At 44.7% G+C, this 18,959-nt stretch overlaps 1 protein-coding gene across 11 annotated transcripts in view; it reads left to right on the forward strand.

The window, feature by feature from the left end:
• The window catches only part of CELF2 (CUGBP Elav-like family member 2), a 515,386-nt gene that overhangs the window by 417,389 nt on the left and 79,038 nt on the right, over positions 1-18,959 (forward strand). For all 11 annotated transcript variants that reach the window (XM_064502029.1, XM_064501618.1, XM_064501504.1 and 8 more), the window contains one exon: positions 3,131-3,213. In XM_064502029.1, coding sequence (XP_064358099.1) covers positions 3,131-3,213 — 83 coding nt within the window. The remainder of the gene's footprint in view (positions 1-3,130; positions 3,214-18,959) is intronic.

Raw genomic sequence — 18,959 nt, forward strand, 5'->3', positions numbered from 1 at the left:
AGGAAGGGTTTGGGAACTTCGTAAATCAAGTTTGTTGGTAAAAAACTCCGTAAGTTTGTTGTAAGGATGTTTGCTCGGGGAGGGAGTGTGTTATGGAGGGCTGAACGCTTCAACTCCCTCCCAGCGGCTGGCACCTCGAGGTCTGTTTGCAGCACTGACTTTCCCTTTAAGAAATAAAAAATAAAAGAGAAAGCAAGCGCTTTTTTCCTTTTCTGAACAAGGTTGAGTGCCGGAGTGTACACACAGCAGCGTTTTCTCGTTTGGAGCGTTGAAGAGCGGAGCCGTCACCCCCCGTTTCCCAGGCATCCCGCGCACTGCTGGCAGGCACGATACGGCGTGGGGTGGCGGGTTGTGTTCAGTCTGTCCCAACGTCTGGCACGATAGCCACCAAGTTGTTGTGGCTGTCCTTACGGGGCTCTGCAGATCTGCCTGATTCATTCAGCATTTTTTTCTTTCCCTAGGTGCCAAGATGGGAGGTCTGATGCTGCCGTAAACGCGCTTCCCCAAACAGGCTCACTGTAGAAGGTCTCCCGGATGGGAGGGGAGAAGGTTGGCACTGCCAGGCTTCGAGTTACTTGAGCATCAGAAAAGTTTAGCTGCAGTTCGAGCCGCTGTCAGGTTGTTAGGGATGAAGCCAAGATTGCTTGTGCAGGGGGCTGGCGAGAAGAAAGTTGTTTTTTCTCTTTTCTTTTAGTAGGAAACATAGATTTTCCTTTCCAGCGATGGCACTGATGTGTTCGGCAGTATGGCATCTTCTTAGATAAAATGGAGGAAGGAAAGTTGCTTCCTAGCAGTGCTTGAACAGGGGACAGCTACCGATGCTCAAGCGCAGATGAGCCCTGGTCTCTTAAATAGGGGTCTTCCCTTGCCGTATTTCTGCAGAAACAGCTGAATTGTGAATTTTCTCCTGTGGAACGTGGTTCTGAGCCAAGAGGGTTTTAACACTTGAAGCATCTTCAAAGCCGGTGTGTTGGAAGTGTGGTGGTTTGCATAACTTGGCAGCAAGCTGCTTCAAAAAAGCCATAGGCTGAGCTCGAGAATTTCCTTTGGGATTGCGCATCCTTTGCCTTTTCCATTTTCCTGGGTTTGCTTATTTTCTTCTTGCTTTAGCCCAGCCCCGACCTCCTTAGCAGATAGCATCAGAATTGAGTGTCCGCAATCGGTGCCCAGTGCCCTCCTCAGACTGCCTCCAACCTTTCGTTGTGGTTCTTTAAACCAGGCAATACGAGTGCAAATCAAAATGATTTTATTCTGGTGCATTTTCAGATGATCTGGGAGCTTTAGCAGGCACCATCTTCGGGATGGTCTGATGACCTGCCTAAAAACATATTTCCCGTTACGCTGCTTTTTTCTCCCAGTCTTTGTTTCCAGAGCTACCTTTCTCTCCTGCGCTCTCACTTCCTAAAAATGGCCAGTGAATAAGTATTTCACGGTATATTCATCTATGAAGTGCCATTCATTCAAGTAGTGCCAAGAATGAGAAACCAGCAAATTGTTAGCTTTTCCATATCGGAATAAGCCTATATAGCTAGAATCTAAAATAAACCCACGTGGACCCACGGCAAAGGACAACACAATTGCCAAGTTGTGACATCTGCTTGATCCTTCCTTTCAAAATCCTCTCCTGTGCTTTAAAAGCTTTATATAAAAACAGCTAAAAAACCTAATGGAGAGACGATAATAGAAAATATACTACGGGACGGGCTAGCGAGACAGAAATACATCACAGCGTTTTCCCAAAGCTGTGTTACTGAATGCCGCAATTTCTGATTTGCTTCCCATCTTAATTCTGGAGTTAAATAATTTAAACGTGCCGAGTTTGCCATTGGAATAGCCGATTGAGAAACACTCGGAGGAAGCACAGCCCCTAACAGGCGGCAGCTGCCGGTTGTGCTCCTCCCCACTGAATCATGGAAGTCGTTATCAAGACGCCTCTTCTGTAGTCTGTGAACTTTTAAGGAATCTGTTGGCGGTATGGAAAGCGTTAAGTGTGCGTTACCTGCCGGCCAGCGGGTCGTGTTGCCCAGAAGAGCTTTCCTGTGGTCGGGATAAACTCGCGGTTTTCCAGCTGGGAATGCTTAATTACCTTTGTTTGTTGTAACGGTGCTGGTTGCGGCTGGCCCGGCCTTCCCTATGGCTCTGCGGGCACGGCAAGGCTGGCGCGGAGGTCCCGGAGCCAGGCTTGCTTCCCTGTGCTCCTGGAGTTGCAACAAACCTACGATGAAGACAGTAGGATGGTTTTCTGAGTCATCCCAAAAAATTGCATGCTCTAGCTTGATGCGAAGCAGGTTTTTATTCTCACAGCACCTTCTGCCTCCCAGCTCGCTTTCACCCTCCCCACCACGCTTGGGTCCCCGAGTGCCCCTGGGCAGCTGCAGAGCTCCTTGACAGCCTTGGGGTCTCCTATGGCCCCAACGCGGGGGCTGCCCACGTGCGCGGGACAGGGGCTGCGCTGTCCCACCCTGGCTCCTCAGACCACGCAGCTGGACCATGCCACCACGCAGGAGAAGGGATTACGGCAGCTAAAGCCCTGTTCTTTCCTGAAGGCTGGGCAGGGGCAAGGCGAGCAGAGCCTCCCTGTCGCCAGCCATCAGCAGTCTCCATTAGCCCGTCCGTGGAGAAGTCTCCAGCATCTTATCGTCCTTCATGCAATGAGTGTCCTACCTCCAGCCCTGGTTTAAAACGAGGGGAGCAACCCATAGCTCTTACATATAGGGCTCTTTAAATACAGTCTTGATTTAACCCGATTTTCTGATGTGGATGCCACGATGAATTCCTACTGCTCTGAGCTTGCCATGTTGCTTATATTCAAAGTTTAATAGGGAGCCTTCAGAAAAATATAACCTTATTTACACTGCATAAAGCCAATTGGATTTTGGTTAACTTAATTTCTAAGTGGTTACAGTTCACTAACAATGTAGGTGTGCTGTAGAGGCAATGCACAGGGGGTGACTTTTTATTTTATACCATGCAAGCTTTTCTTTTATTCATGTCATTCAGGCAGCCTCCCGATAATTCGCATTTCCAGCTTTCATAATGTGTTGTTCCACCAGTTTTTTTTCGCCCTCCCTATTGTACGCTCACAAATCATACTCACTAATTTCTGAAAGCTTTTCGTTTCTCTCTATAGGTTGTTGTTTCGTAACATTTTATACAAGAAAAGCTGCTCTTGAGGCACAGAATGCACTGCACAATATTAAAACTTTACCTGGGGTGAGTACCTTTCCTTTTTGATCCTAATTATTTTATTGCCGGAAAAAATAGCCCTTTGGCTCATGATGCTCGTTAGTGCCCCAGATGACCTTGATCTCACCAAGGGAGGGTGGCTCACCTGATGGTCTGTGTTGTAAGTGTGCCAGCCTGGTGGCAGTGGCACTAGCTCTAAAGACAGTTGCTTTTCTCTGGACTGTCCCTTGGCTGGAAACAGGGCTGGCTCCTGCCAAATAAAGGTAGCATTGATTTAAAAAAAAAAAGAGTGGGGGGAAGGAGGGGAGAAAAAACCATAGGATGGGAAAACACCCCACCACTGGGTTTTTTCTGTTTTCAAGATGGGAGAGAGGAGAAAAATGCAAAATCGCAGCCAACTTTGTTAAACGCGGCTTTTGCAGACGCGGCTGCCGCAGGGCGTCCTGCGTTCACCACCCGTGCAGGTGCCGCGGAGCGAAGCCCCACGGAGCCACTGCCGCTGCTGGGCCACGCTGCTCCCTCCTGCCACCCGAGCAAGCTGCCTCCACTGATACGTCGAAGCCGCGTGGTTTTACACCATTGCACAGAGACGTCACTCTGAAATCTTATGTCTTAATTTTTTCCACTGGATGCGGCCGAGTGTTTCGGTGGGAGAGCGAAAGGGAAAGCATTTCCTTTTTTTTTTTTTAACACAAAACTCAAACATAGAATATTTTTCTAATGCTGCCTCTAGGTCTTTAGCCTTTCCCTGACTGAGTTGCAAACTTTTGTTTTAAGGAAACGTGGAAATGACGTTCCCGTGACTCTGGGTCCCAGGCTTTAAAAATACTCCAGATACTGCACGAGTTGTTACGATTTTACTTTGCTATAAGTTGTTCCACCTACATCTCAAAGAGGCGTCTCTAATAAAGAGCAACAACTCAAATGCAGATTAACTTTGCAAACCACCCAGCGTACGTTACATAACAGAGTCTGTATTTTGCACAGGCTGTAGGCTGACATTCAGCATATATGAAGATCCTGTTACGATGCATCTGCATGGTCCCAAAATAACTTCCTTTCAGCACTCTTTAAAGTTGGGGCATGCATCTTGAAAACCCTTCACTTGAGCAGGATTCTCCTGATGTGAATTTTACCGATTTCCGTGTTGCCAGGTCTGGCCCGCTAGGCAGTTCCCAGTGAACCAGCAGGAGCGAGCAGTGGGTAGGCCCGTGTGCGAAATGGTCTCCACGAGGAGATAAGAGCAGTCTCCTATGAGGTTGACAACAAGGGATGAATTCAGACCAGATTTCCTTTGGCATCAAGTGTCAGAATGATGATATGGAGCCTAGGAGGTCTCCTGGAGACCAAAAAATCTGTGCATTCCACTTTTGCTCTAATATAACCACGCTGCAGATAAGGTGCATTCCTCAAATAGCCCAGGGAAAAAAATCAGAGGCGAAGGCAGGTGATTCATTAGTTTAACGAATTACGGCGGAGGCCGGAGCAGGGTGCAGCCACGGATGCAGCGTGGCTGGACCTTCCCTGCATTTTCCCTGCTGCCGGAGAGCAGAGGGGAGCACTGCTGCCCCAGAGCTACATTCGTAGCCAGGTTTGTTCTGGGCTTTGCCACTTCGTTGCTTAAACGAAGCCCTGCTCCACGTGGCTCAGTAGGGTAGGATCGGCACGTAGGGTTTGGATCAGCACTTGTGAAGCCTGAGAAAGTGCTCTTGTAGTGTGAGACCCATCCACCGGCCAAGCCTGCACGTTCGCTTTAATTTAGTCAGGTATTTGAGCAAAGACTGCCCTGCTCTGTTGTTATATCTGCTTTTTGGATGGACCTCACCCTTAACAGAGACATGAAAGTGTGAACGCTTTATCTGTTCCTCTGAGCCGCAGCCTTTTAGTGGACACGAAGAAAATAAGACCAGACATAAATGATTAATACAGCCTCTTGGAAGAAAATATTGCAGGGTGCCTTGCTGTTTGATTACAAGCCTTGGAATTAGTCAACATTTCCATAATTCTAAACCAATATACACCTGTTTTCCCACTGTGATGTGAAGGCACAACTTAATTTAACAGAAACCCCGCTGTGCTAAATCTCTCATTAAATACCAAGCCAGTTCTGTAATTTAAAGTTGCAGCACCACTATTTTAACTGAATTGCCTTTGTATTATGAAATTAATAAGAAGTTAATGATGCACTTTGCTGTATTCCCTCATATTTTTTTCACAGCAACAACAACAAAAAAGAAAGATAAAGAAGAAAAATCTGTCACCAGCTGACATCTCAACACTTTTTTGGTTTTAATCATTTTCCTGAGGATAACATTCATTTAAAAGAGGGGTTTTTTTAATTTTTAAAAACTTTCAGCCCAAGTAGGATCAAACATCTTCTTTCCACTCCTGATTAGTATAATCTCTCTGTTCGCCCTAAAGTTCCTTGTCATATAATGGAGCTTTTATCTTCCCCCAAAAATGTATTTAGATGTCACTTGTTACGGTAACTTTTCTACGAGCTGGAGAGGAAGAAACATAGTGTTTGAGAAATGCAGGCTGATATACGATGCATATCAACAAAAAGGAACAGTTCCCTTTTGGTGCTGGTGTCAGGAGCAGCTGTTAGGTCTTATAGATGAACAACCTGAACTTCTGGATGTTTCAAGTACAACATTCAAGTGGCTGTAGCTCATAGGAGTGTGGTTTGTCATATTTCAAGTTACAGTAATTTTTTTCCAGCATGAAAGTTGCTTTGGATTTTGTTTTTAAAAGCAGATGGGAGAAAAGGAAAAACCTCTGTTTGAGTGTAACGGTGGTTGTAGGACAAGGTGCAGGACTGAGACCTTACCCACTCTCATGTTCATCAAGAATCTCATGGCTTCATTACAGGTGCTTAAATTCCAGTCCCTAAAAAAAATCAGACAATAAATTCCTCCCATCTCAATTTATTCTGTACCTTTAGTTAGATGTAATAATTTTAGTTTCTTCTGTGTCCTAATTTGCAATTTAGTGAGGATTGTCTTTTAGATAGGGGCCAAGCCTTGAAGATTTCTATGTGGGGACTACTCTCAGCCATGTCCATAGCACTGCCAGACATTTTTTGTTTGCTTTACCTTTAACATATATGTTAGTTTAAAAACAGAATCTGTTCTGCTTTGCTAATGTAAAAAAAAATTGTGAGTTTGCTAAGATTTGCTGGCAAAAGTTATCCGTAGATAGGTATCTCGAGGACTATTTGCCGGTTTGTTCCGGCAAATGTTCAATATCTGAATAAATGCACCTTTAATCTCATGCAGAAGCAACTTGAAATCAGGGATCTACTGAAATCTGTTTGTGAAACCTAAACCTGAATTTCTTTAGATTCTTTATCTTATATTTGAAGTTAGATTCATTTGACATGGCAATGATCATCTCTTGTCCATATATATATATTTGGCATATATCCTTATACCTAAACTTATCACAAAAATAATTAATATTCAGCCCTGATTTAAGTCCCATTGCTCCTGTGCATTTAACTAGTCTCAGTTAACACTAGCCTTAGTGTTTTACCTGGTTCTTACTTCAGGTGTGATAGACATATTCCAAGCAGCAGCGAGTCCTTTGCACTGAAGTCCTGGCGTGGAATTAGGACATCAGCTTTATGAACCAACTTAATTACGGGTGTATCAATGGAGAAACACAGTTTGGAGAAAGCACTTAAAATTTTAACAGCATGGAGGGGTTTGTGGACTCTACCTGTCCTGTAAAATATTAATGGCCTCCTCATTGCCAGATGTTGTCAAGGAGAAAATGTTCAATTTTTACATTGTAAGAATCACTGCTGGTTTTATTAAATGCTGTTTACGTCATAGGGAAACATGACCTCCTTAGAGGGATTTTCTGCTTAAGGATGCTATGCTAGCTGGCAGGAAACCTCAGGTCCCGTTTGGGGTGTAGATTATGCAAAAATGTTTTTAAAGAGGAACTTAGATAATTCTTCTGTTTTGGTGCCCTTTCAGAAGATGGTTTGCTCTGCCCTCCAGCAAGCTAGGGAGATGAACCCTTTTGCTTAATTTGGACTGGATACCTGGGTTTCAGATATGAATTTGAGATAAGACCGAAGCCTCCTAAGTTTAGAGAAGATTGGCCATAAAGATTTTCTTTGGCTATGGCTCCACTTCCTGATAAAATCCTGTTTGCCCAGCAAAAAGCAAACACCAAATATATTTCTGCTCTCCTCTTTCCGTCATGCTCCTTTCTAAAGAATATCTTCACATGCTCCTTTCTGGAATAGCATTTTAATAGCCAGTGTGCTTCTCTGCTTTAGGCCTTATGTGTTGTCAGGACTGTGTGAACATTCGGTAAAAATTACCTGTAATAAAAAGGTAATCATCCGATATGACTTGAATAATAGCCTGAATATGGGATATCAGTGACTTTGAGAGATTTTGACAAACTGAAAGGGAATTCAAACAGCAATTAAATTAGTTAAGGGATTGGACTGATTGATTTATGATGACAAATGAAACTAATTCAGTACCCATATAGCATGGCCAAGTTAATGAAGGATCAGAAAAGTCTAGAACTACTTAAAGGATAAAAATAACCAGCTGGGAAAGTGGAGAATTCCCAGTGAGTGTCTATTCCTGGCAACTGGGCTACACGACATTGAATGAAGTTGAGAAAGTGAATCTGGCCCATTACTTGCTTTAAGATGCTCTTCAAATGCAGCCGCTTAATGATACATTTTGCTCAGTTCAGAAGAAGTTCCTTTTTATTACACAAATACACCACTCCCATCTCTGCCTCTCAAAAAAGAAGTTGCATTGACATTGCCAATTGAATGAAAAATCAGCATTTGCCCAAAATTCAAATGCCTTGATGGAAAGATTGTGTTTGCATTTACCATTACCATGAAACACAGAAGGCACCACCAGCCCTGAATTCAGTATTGCAAAAAATTGTAAAAACTGATAAAGTGACTTAGGAGCCTAATGAAATCTGTGTAAGTAGCTGAACTTGCAGCTTAACAGCAAAATGATATATGTTGTGCAGGCATTGGGAAAGGGGCATAGTCACTTAGTGAAAATAGCTTCTCTAAGCTGAGCAAAACATTTCATTTGTAATTATATTGTCCCTTTTTATTAGTGAAAGTTGGGGGCCAGATTCACCTTCTCTTACTGCCTGATCACAGAATCACAAAATTTTTGAGGTTGGAAGGGAGCTCTGGAGGTCCTCTGATGCAACCCACTGGCTCAAGCAGGGTCTCCTAGAGCAGGTTTCCCCAGAGCATGTCCAGTCGGGATTTGAGTATCTCCAAGGAAGGAGACTCCACAACCTCTCTGGGCATCCTGCTCCAGCGCTCAGTCACCCTCACAGTAAAGAAGTTTCTCCTCATGTTCAGATGCAACTTCCTGTGTTTCAGTTTGTGCCCACTGCCTCTCATCCTGTCCCTGGGCACCATGGAAAAGAGTCTGGCTTGATCTTCTTCACACACCCCCATCAGATATTTATACATATATAGATATGATCTCCTCAGAGCCTTCTCTTCTCCAGACTGAACAGGCCCAGCTCTCTCAGCCTTTCCTCATATGAGAGATGCTCCAGTCCCTTCATCATCTTTGTGGTCCTTTGCTGGACTCACTCCAGTAGCTCCATGTCTCTCTTGTATTGGGGAGCCCAGAACTGCACCCAGCATTCCAGATGTGCCCTCACCAGTGCTGAGTAGTAGGGGAGGATCACCTCCCTCAGCCTGCTGGCAATGATCTGCCTAATGCAGCCCAGGATACCATTGGCCTTCTTGGCCACAAGGGCGTATTGCAGGCTCATGGTCAACTTGTCCACCAGGACATCCAGGTGTTTCTTTGCAAAAGTGTTGTCCAGCTAGTGGGCCCCCAGCCTGTACTGGTGCATGGGGTTTTTCCTCCCAGGTGCAGGACTTGGCATTTCTCGTTGTTGAACTTCCTGAAGTTCCTCCCTGCCCATTTCTCCAGCCTGTTGAGGACCCTCTGCATAGCGGCCCAACCATCTGGTGTATTAACCACTCCTCCCAGTTTTGTATCATCTGTGAACTTGCTGAGGGTACCCTCAGTCCCATCACCCAGCTCATTAATGGAGAGGTTAAACAGTTTTGTACTGTTTTTTGTATTGACCCCTGGGGTACATCACTAGTGACTGGTCTCCACCTGGACTTCACAACCCTCTGAGCCCGGCAGTTCAGCCTGTTTTTGGTCCACCTCACTGTCCACCTATATAGCTTGCACTTCATCACCTTGCCTATGAGGATGCTATGAGAGACAGTGGCAAAAGCCTTACAAAGCCAAGGTAAACAACATCCACTGCTCTCCCCTCATCCACCAAGCCAGTCATCTCGTTTGTCGTATCGTTAGGATAGTTGTCTGGGATGCAGGAGAATGGAGTTCACATCCTCTCTGACTTATTTGCCGTAAGGGTGTAACTTAAATTCCCCTAACAGTGCCCTCATCGCTGGACTGCCCAGTTGAGATTGGGGGTCACCGTTTCTCCTCTTGTGTGTATGAAAGTATTAAACTGTTCCACTGTGTATGAAAGTATTAAACTCTCGTGGGACTGAGAGAAAGCAAATGAAAACACTTGGTTGCCTAGTATTGAAGGCAGTGATTCAAGAACTGTGATATCTGCTCGCAATTGTGAGTTCATGCTCCAGTAAGTATTTTTATTATTTGGAAAAGCTTAAAAAGCTTGGAAGACACTCCCCTGTAATAGGGAAGTGCATACAGTAATATTCTGGCAAGAAGACCCATCGGCTTGAATCACTGGGGAAAGGAGGCTAAAGCTTGGTCTGCCACACTCCAGAGGGGTGATGCTGCAGCCTAGTCCCTGGGGTATGTCAGGAGGACACCGAGCTGCGCAGCGTGTAGGCATCAGAGAGCTGTTTCAGATGCTGGGTGTTCATCCCAGAGGGTTGTTTTTGCATGGTGTAGTAGATCTGCTGAGAAGCAAGGGCACATTAACCCAGCTGCAAATGCTGTTAGATGCAAGCTAGCGTTTTTAGATCACTCTTTTGGAGTAGTTCAGGATTTTCTGCACAGCTCTGCAGTATAATAATACTGGGATGGAAACTAAGTAACGCAAAATACTGGCTTAACCTGGGAAAGTTTTCCTGATGTGAAGCCCATCACCAAAAGGCCAAACTGCTCTAACATCTGATGCTGTACTTTACCTCTAATTTCCATAATTCCGGACAGTTGAGGTCAACAATTCCCAAAATGCCTCAGGATTTTTATGTCCAGCTTAGAACATCTTAATCTGCTTTTCAGAAAGGTTCAGCTATCTATTCACAGAAAATCAGTTTCAAGCTGGGTACCCAAAAATGACTGGCCATTTGCAGAGCCTTCCTCTGTGCACTTAAGAATGGGAAACTCTGAGCAGAACTGAGAGGCCCTCGAGGGTACTGCAGTGCTCACCAAGATTTAGGCAGGGTGCTTAGCTAGGGCTATTAGCCCAGCCACTCTCTTAAACAGCTATTTATCTTCCTGCTGGTGTTAGCTGTTTTCTGTTAGCCAGAACAGAAAGTACAGGTGCTTCAGTCAGCCTCATTAGCACTGTGACACAAGCTATTAAAATTGCCTTGATAATGAAAAAAATAGTTCAGGGAGCCTTCCTAGCTGTCTGACGACTTCCATGCATAGGGAAATTAGAAAGGCAAATCATAAACAATGTCGCAGGCGTCAAGGGGTAACGTTGTTAGAGATGCCCTTGGATGCCATTTACCTGCCTCAAGAGCAGCGTTCGGTTCTCATGGCTCTGAGTTATGTTGTGACTAAAGAGCCGGGGCTTCGTGACATGTTACAGCGGAGATGTTTTGCTCAGCATCCTCCTGTGAGTGCCCAACCCTGCGAGCTGTCCGGCTTCTTTCAGCGATCTCTGCTCGATGCGTTGCCATCCAAGGGGTGAAGCGCTGTCTCATCTCGTGCTTGTGCTTCCATGGTGGGGCCTCACGTTGAGGAAGCCTTTGCTAGTTTTTTCCCATCTCAACCAGGTTTAGAAGCGCTGTGCTGTTGTATGTGCCAAACGTGGGACGAGAGAGAAAACATAAGCTCTGTCCTCTTTGCACTGTTAGAAATCCCAGGATACTTCCTGGAAAACCAGGTGACATTGGGTGGCTTGATTGCATCTCCTGCTCTAATAGCACACTTTGGGCAATTGTGTGCTTTTTAATAATTTTGCAGACTCAGAAAGATAACTGCTTGTTCACTTGTTCTAAGAAAAATTATTATCTTTATCAGTTTAGTTGGAAGAGCTACTGCTTTGGCTACTCTTGTCCTGGGGTGTGAAGCAAGCGGTTCTTTCTCCTTTTGCCAGCAGCATCTCTGGAGCTGCAGCCTGGCAAGCGCTCGGGCATCTGTCCAGTGCAAGCACCTCTTTGCTGTAGAGTCATTTCACCTGGTAAACATCAGAAACCTTCCAGGACATAAGAGCGTGATGTGAATTCCCACCCTGAAAAGTTAAGGAGGAGACAACCCCTAGCTGCAGAGGTTATATTTCAGGGCAAAAAACGAATTTTGTTTAACACCACTGTTTGCTTGTTGGCCTGCCTCCTCCCCTGCTCTGAAACGGTGCAGCTCTGTTGAAAGCAACCGGAGTTTGCAGAGGGCTGAGGATCTGCACTACGGTGGTGGCCTGTCAGCGCAGCAAGCTATCACCACCCTCTAGAAACAGAGAGCAAATATCATTACAGTGCTAAATACCTTTCAACTGGAAAAGCAGGATGAGAATGGGCAAGGCTAATGTTTGCCTTACTTTTAGAGCTGTACATCATTTTACTTGCAGCTTTCCTAAAATCAAGAATGGCTTTGCTCGCCTGTATGCTCTGAGTATCTGCAGGAGCGGAGAGAAGCAGTCGTTGAAAACATGCCACCATAACTGCATTTATTAATGAAAGCCTATCTTTATAGTGCTGTGCTAGGGCAATTAAAAAGGCAAAAACTGCAAAAGAAAGAAAAAAGGGAGACTAAACAGAGTCCTGAGCGGTGATAAACAAAATGTAGTTTCCTTTGTGGTTGATTTTTATCCAGCTGCAGCCAAATATCAAAGTGATATCAAAGGAAAGCTACCCATTAATTAATTCAGGCTGGCTTCACAAAGCGAGCCGGAGCTTTTGCCGATATCTGATTCTGACAACTTCCTAATCTTCGCGGGTTGTCATTAAGAGTGGCATTAAAGCAGGTTGCAGTCAGTCCCGGCTCTCGCCCCACCGTGCCTCCGAGCTGGGCTCTCTCTCATCGCCGGAGGGCACGCGGGGCATGCGAGCGAAGGTTGGAGTAGGTGACTCCTCTTTTTTTGCAAATGGTGTTTACACTATATCAGGGGATCTGGTGAATACGTTGCCTCTGTCATTCACTCCAGGATCGCTCGCCCACCCAGGTCCACGTGCAACCATTGCAAGAGCCTGTTGCAGCAAGTGGAAATTTTCTTCTGAAAGAGAAATAAAGAAAAAAGAAAGAGAGAGAAAAGGCACCTCACATTTGAAAGGAATAATTGCAAGTCTATAGCGGTCTTTTTAAAAGTATGAGTAGAGCCTTATCACTGATTTAAAGATAGAGAAGACGGGATTCCGAGTTACAGAAAATAAGACTGGGGAAAAAATAAGATGCTAATCAGAGGATAAGATTAGTTTTTAACTCAGATCTGAAAGCCCCGTGCCTCCAGAAATGAAGCCTGTAATTCCGCTGCGAGAATAACCAAAACCCGCTGGCACTCCTGGCTCTTACAGCACCCGTCTGTGGGGTCTCAGCCGCAAGCCGAGCTCCCAGGAACGCGGTACCGGGATGTTCCCGTTCGGCTGGGAATGCCTCAAACGATTGAACGCAGTTTGTGTTTTGTGTTCCAGACCATCACTTGAGCAAGCATCCACCAGACAGCGACTGATGTTATTTTGTGGCTGATTCATGACAATACCTTAGAGGAAAATGTACTGTGTTATTATACAGTGTGCTCATTTCAAATATTGCAAGGCGAAGGCAGAGGATAAATGCCGTGCCGGGGCTTCCTCGCCAAGCAGCCACGGCAGCGTGGATGGCGATGGTGTGTTTCCTCCCTCCAGGGCCAAGCGTTTGTACTGCCCAAATGCTGGTGACAAATGGGAATTGTTTTCGATTGTACAAGGAATTGAGGATTTACAGTCACAAGAGGTGGAATAAAACTTAGATCAAGTATCAGGGAAAACAGTATCTCTCCAATTAGAATAATCTTCTAAAGGAAACAAAGTTAAATCCCAATCCTTAGGGGCATTTGGGGTAGGAAAGAATTAGAAAATATATGACAGGCAATAATCCCGTATTGGCATTAAGTCATTCAAGATGAGCTAATGGATTTTTTCATCTCTCATTGCTGCAATTGCTAAGTGAAGGAAATTGCTATGCTTGTCTGAATATAGAGTCCTCCCATTTGTCTCTACAGAAATGTATGATTAACCAAAAAGGAAGATGTTGGTAAGAGTTACAGTCGGTTTAAATGCTTTGCTCATTTGCTTCTGTTTGGGGGGGGTGCAGGGTTGCTTGGGTGGGCATGTCCTTGGCCCCTCAGGACCGTATCCATTTTGCGAAGCATGACATGATTTCATCCCGGTTTAAAGGCGGCACCATAGCTAGCAGCTCTCATGTCTGGCACTTGTCTTCCTCCCTGTTGACAGAAGAGCCAAAAATAGAGCGTTTTTTCTGCATTCATGCCGTCTTCCCCTGTGCTTTCCTTCCCCTGCGCCAGCTTCACGGAAGTTGCGACAGCCGTCAAGCTGCATTAGCCCAGCTCAGAAAAAATAGCATACACCGAGAAACAGGGAGTTTGAGGCACCCCAGTGCCAGCAGCGCTACCTTCGGAGCAGGTGGGATGCGTGATGTGGGAGCTTTTAGCTCCGTTTGGTTGAAGAGGGGACCCTCCTGATAACGCTGCTTGGCCTCGAGCTGTTCTACCTGGAGCCGTCTTTGCAGAGAGCTTGCTTTGACCCTCCAGCCAGCGGCACGTAAAGATGTTACTCCTGGAGCACAAGGCAGAGAAAACTGCTAATTGAGTGGGAAAGCAACACAGAATAAGTAAGAGAAGGTAGCTTTGCACAGAATGGCCTTTATGAAGCACACTGGTGGTTTTTTCAAGGGAATCCGGGGGCTCAGTCCCAGGAAAAATGCTGTAAGGTTCATCTTTGGGTTCAGATGCTAATACAGAGCTTTGCAAATAGGTGGAGGCAGGTTGATTTTGGCTTTCTTGTTCCCGATACTGTCCCTTTTACTAAGGAAAGCTTAATCTCTCTCTCTAAATACCACAGCCAGCTGGAAACAATTCTTTAAAAATATATGATTCTGCTAATATTGCCCATTTAATTTGTTCATTCAGCTTCCCAAGCACCTATTGGGGGAAATATTTAAATCCATTAGATTTCCTTAAGATTAGTGCTATGAATATATGCTGCGTGTTTAATATGAGTACAAAATACCTTCTTCATCCCAAAAGAAAGCCCTGGCAAGCTACATTAGCTACAGAGATGCTAAAAAAAAAGAGAAGGGAATGAGTTGGACGGTTAAAAATTGCACAATTACTTACTACAGTGCTCTTACCGCTATTTGTAACTGTATATAGACACAGCTGGATGCTCCTATATTCCCATGGACGGTGTATATTCGTGTATGTTTGTGGTTTGAGGCTGCAGTAACAGTCCGTCTTCAGCGATGGATCAAATATCTGGCTATCTTTTCCGTTCTGTCTCCGCAGCCAGCTTATTTTGCCACTGCAGAGTATTGGCATAGCATTGAGAGCTTTTATTTGGATGCCGATACTGGATAGCTGTGGAAAATTTCTATACTTCAGCTCACAGAGAGTTTAAGTAAAATCTATGAGCCGTATCCTCACTTGGCGTAAAACATTATGGCCCCACTGGCTTGACAATAAAACGGTGCTGATTTACCCCAGGTGATCTCAGTCCGGAGAGTAAGATTTTTGATATCTTCATTCGCAGCCCCCTTTCTACCTAAACGCTCTGGCCATTCCCTGCAATATTTAAATAGGCATGCATGTTGACAAGTAGTTTGGGGCTCGTGTCTGACCTTTCAAGAAATCTGGATTAGTCTGTGTTTGGTAACAGGGAGAAATTTAACGGACGGGCTGCTGGAGACGAGGGAATTGTGAATAAAGAAAGACTGGCTGGGCTCAGAGCTCTTCTGTACCTCTTCTAAGTGAAAACTGCAGCAGCCCCCTATCAGCAGTGCCAACTCTTCTTATAAATTGTACCCTAAGCTCTAATTTAAAAGGTAGAATTTCAATAGAAGTTATAATTTGGATGCTTTTTTGGCTTATTTTAGACTTACCTCAATCACACTCTTAAACTGTAAGATGTTCTCGTTGTTGCATTGAAATGCAAATATGAAGTCTTTCTGACGGGAACTTTAAAAAGCTCCATATTAAAAAAATCCCCATACCCTCTAATTTGAATTTTGTGCCAAATAATAGACTCTAGTTTCTGTCAGAAGAGGAGACCAAATGCGGTGCTGGAACAAGGTGACCTCCTATCCCACGGAAAAAAGTGAGCGGAAGAGGTGCTTAGCAAATGCAGGGGAAAAAATCTGTGATGTAAAACTGAAGCAGTGGTTGAGGATGGTTTCTTTCATATTGAATGAAAGCCAAAAATGCAGAAGGTACCTGGAGATGAGATGATGCTGACAAAGAAACCAGGGAGCCCTGACTAACCTGTCTTGCCTGTCTCGAACGCTGCAGTCCCTGGTCTTTCCCTTTAAAGGGTTGTTTCCTGAATTTCAGCTTGGCGAAGGTACAGGATGTTGCTGAGCAGAATCACATGATGTTTTCCCAGAGTATAGTTCACGGAGGAGACAGTACATGCAAGCCCAGAACACAGTAAATCTTAAAATAAAACTTCTGCAAAACAAGCATTTAATATCCTGGTAGCGGTGCCCTGAGTCACAGCTGAGTTTTTTGTTTTGCATTACAAAAGATGCTGCATATTTTTAAGTACCTTTCATTTAAACTGAATTTCCTCGCAGTTGTTGGTAGCCTCCCAGAGCATTTCTTTCATTTGGGTTTTGTTTGGGGTTTTGCAGGGGAGGAGAAGAAGGTAGAGGATTGCTTTGTTTTCTTGGCATCATCCTAGATGTTTATGTGGAATCACAGCTCAGAAAGGGAGGTTGTTCTCCAGGACCACATTCAAGTGTTAGCACTCCAAAATGGAGCCCACAGCCCAAGTTATTGAAGGGTTTCCATTTGGCAGCGGAAGAGGGGTTTTTTAGCTGGAAATTTCACAAGTCGAAATTGAAATCTGGTGAGAACATCATCTTTGGTCTTCAAAGATGCTGAAATCATAACCGAGAAGGGCAAACGTCCCCGAGTGTATCACCAGGCACCAGTACTACCCGAGCCGAGGCTCTGACACACTCTGGGAGAACAGAAGTGAAATAAGCTTTTCCAGATCGCTCAAGCAAGCACAAGACTCAAGTATTCCCGTCCAGAGGTTGGGAGGTGAGAAGACTTTTCACAGGGGATGACATAAGAAGTGCGGGTTTGGGCTTGGCTCTGGTTCTGTTTTCCAAATGTGGGCTGGGGAGGGGTGCTGCCCTTTGGTTTTAAGGAAAAGTGCTCCTTTTGAGGTATTCTCTTGCCTTCTGGAAATAATGCCTAAGAATGGATAGGGAATGGAAGAAAGCACAGCTTCAAAACACTGGAGTCATCTCCAGTGAGATGTAGGCTTGAGTGCTGCTGTCATTCCGAGAAATAAGTGATAGCATCTGAAGTCATGTTGGGCAAATCCATGCAGTGTAGCCCAAAGCTGTGCTAGCCGAGATCCCAGAAGCCCAACAGCTTTGGCAGTGTTTATCCTTGCTGTATCACTGCTTTAGGTTCTCACATTGCCTTTCTCAAGTTAGGTGGGGCTTGAGGGACTTGGCTTCAGGTGCATGGTAACTTGAGATGAACCACCTGAAGTCCCTGTGCCTTGTTTCTCCCAGCTGCTTTCTTTCTGCTGAAAAGAGATAGCTCCTAACCCTCGTGTTGGGAGCAGAAATCAATTAGAGCATGAGGAACTTGGGCCCCGCTGTGAGTCCTCCTGGTCCATGCAGTGAGGCAACCCACCGCTGCCCTGCGTTGTCCGCTTAGAAGCGCAGACGGTCATTTTGCTTCTCGCGGTTACCTTGAGCGGGTGTTAAAACTCAGTCAATTCAAGTCATGGAGGCACTTTGTTATCTTTCATTGCCTTACTGTTTTATTGCGAAGGGAGGAACATGGGCACGCAACCTCCAATTGGCAAAATGTCAACAAAAGTTATTGCTGCTGCAGATGAGATGGATAACACTTGCTGTTAAAATAATATCTGGTGTTTTGCTCAGATGTCTAATGGGTTTGCTTTTTAAGCATGGATAATACAAAATATCCCCAAGGCATTATTCCCAACAAGATATAGAATCCCACTTAATGTCTATTTTTAGGATTGAATAGGTTCTGTAAAGGCTCATTTGTTTGAAGAAAAGATAGTTAATCACTTTGGTTTCCATGTGATTTTGAAGAGAGAAATTTTGTCGTAGCTCCCCGTCCTTATCTCCGCTCTGGCTTGCATGTGTCCTGGAGTTGTTGCCATTTGTGTGCGTGGTGAGAAATGAGGGAATTAAATAAATGGTGTAGAACTGCTAACAGAGCAACAGTAGTTATTTGTACATTATGAAGTGAAGTTGTCACTTCTCAAGCCGCCAACTTTTACATTTCTATTTTAGGGTGCAACTTTTGAAGAAGACGGAGTGTTACAGTCTAATTAGCAAATGTACAGGAGGAGCAGCAGGATGTGGGAGTCACCGTGGAAGGGACCGTTAGAATATTCTTATTATTTTAAAGCACAGCATTGTTTTAAGTCACTCAAGCTAATGTTCAATTTAACTTGATTTTAAAAAATGGACTGTAGTGGATTGCAAATGACTGACTTGGAAGGCTTCCAAAAGTCATTGAATTGCAGCAGCTTCAGTGCTCTCCTGCAAAAGCAACAACTTGTTTTAAGCAAGCTATATGCTTGTTTCTATGCTCTAAATAGAAAATAATGTTGTTATGCATTACTGCATGAACTATATTTGGCACCCACCAGCAATGTTCATTTTCCCCTGCTTCTCTCCCTCCTTCTTTCCCTCCCTCCCTCTTTCTCTCTCTTTCTTTCCAAAAGACATATATATGTGAATGACAGAAATCTAGGAGGGCAGGAAACAGACCATGTTCTCCTGCTGCCAAAATTGTGTAAATACCTAATATGGCTTAAATCCCTTAAACCTGGAATTCACAAAAGGATGACAGCAAATGGTGATCTCGCTGTGCCGTTGCTCACACACTTAGGACTACAACTTTGCATTTATTTGTTTGAGTCTGTACATGATGGATGCACATTTATGCTCTTTTTACCCGTGAATACACTGAGGTAAATAATTTACACTGGTTTGGGGAATCCAAGGCTCTGTCTGTACTAGTAAAGTAAGCGGGACCGCAGCATTGGTTTCAGTGCTGTCCTGAGGTCACCTGTGCTGCTTCATTTGTGGCACGCTCCATAGTGTTTTGGTCCATGCCAATAAGTACGTTTGGGGGAATAACGTGGGTAGGCACTGTTCCCACTACGCAGGATGGACAAGGCCATCCTGTTTTGGAAGGAAACAGAAGCATACCTGAATAAATGCAAGCTGTGCTACTCCACTTCTCTAAAGAGCCAGTGAGTGGTCCCTTGCCTCTTTTACTCCACTAGTATTTATTTAGCCCAAGAGACTGTGCCCAGCTTCCAGAAAAGTTCCCTGAAGCTATAGCTGGAT

Source organism: Dromaius novaehollandiae, chromosome 1 (assembly GCF_036370855.1).
Source record: "Dromaius novaehollandiae isolate bDroNov1 chromosome 1, bDroNov1.hap1, whole genome shotgun sequence".
Taxonomy (NCBI): domain Eukaryota; kingdom Metazoa; phylum Chordata; class Aves; order Casuariiformes; family Dromaiidae; genus Dromaius; species Dromaius novaehollandiae.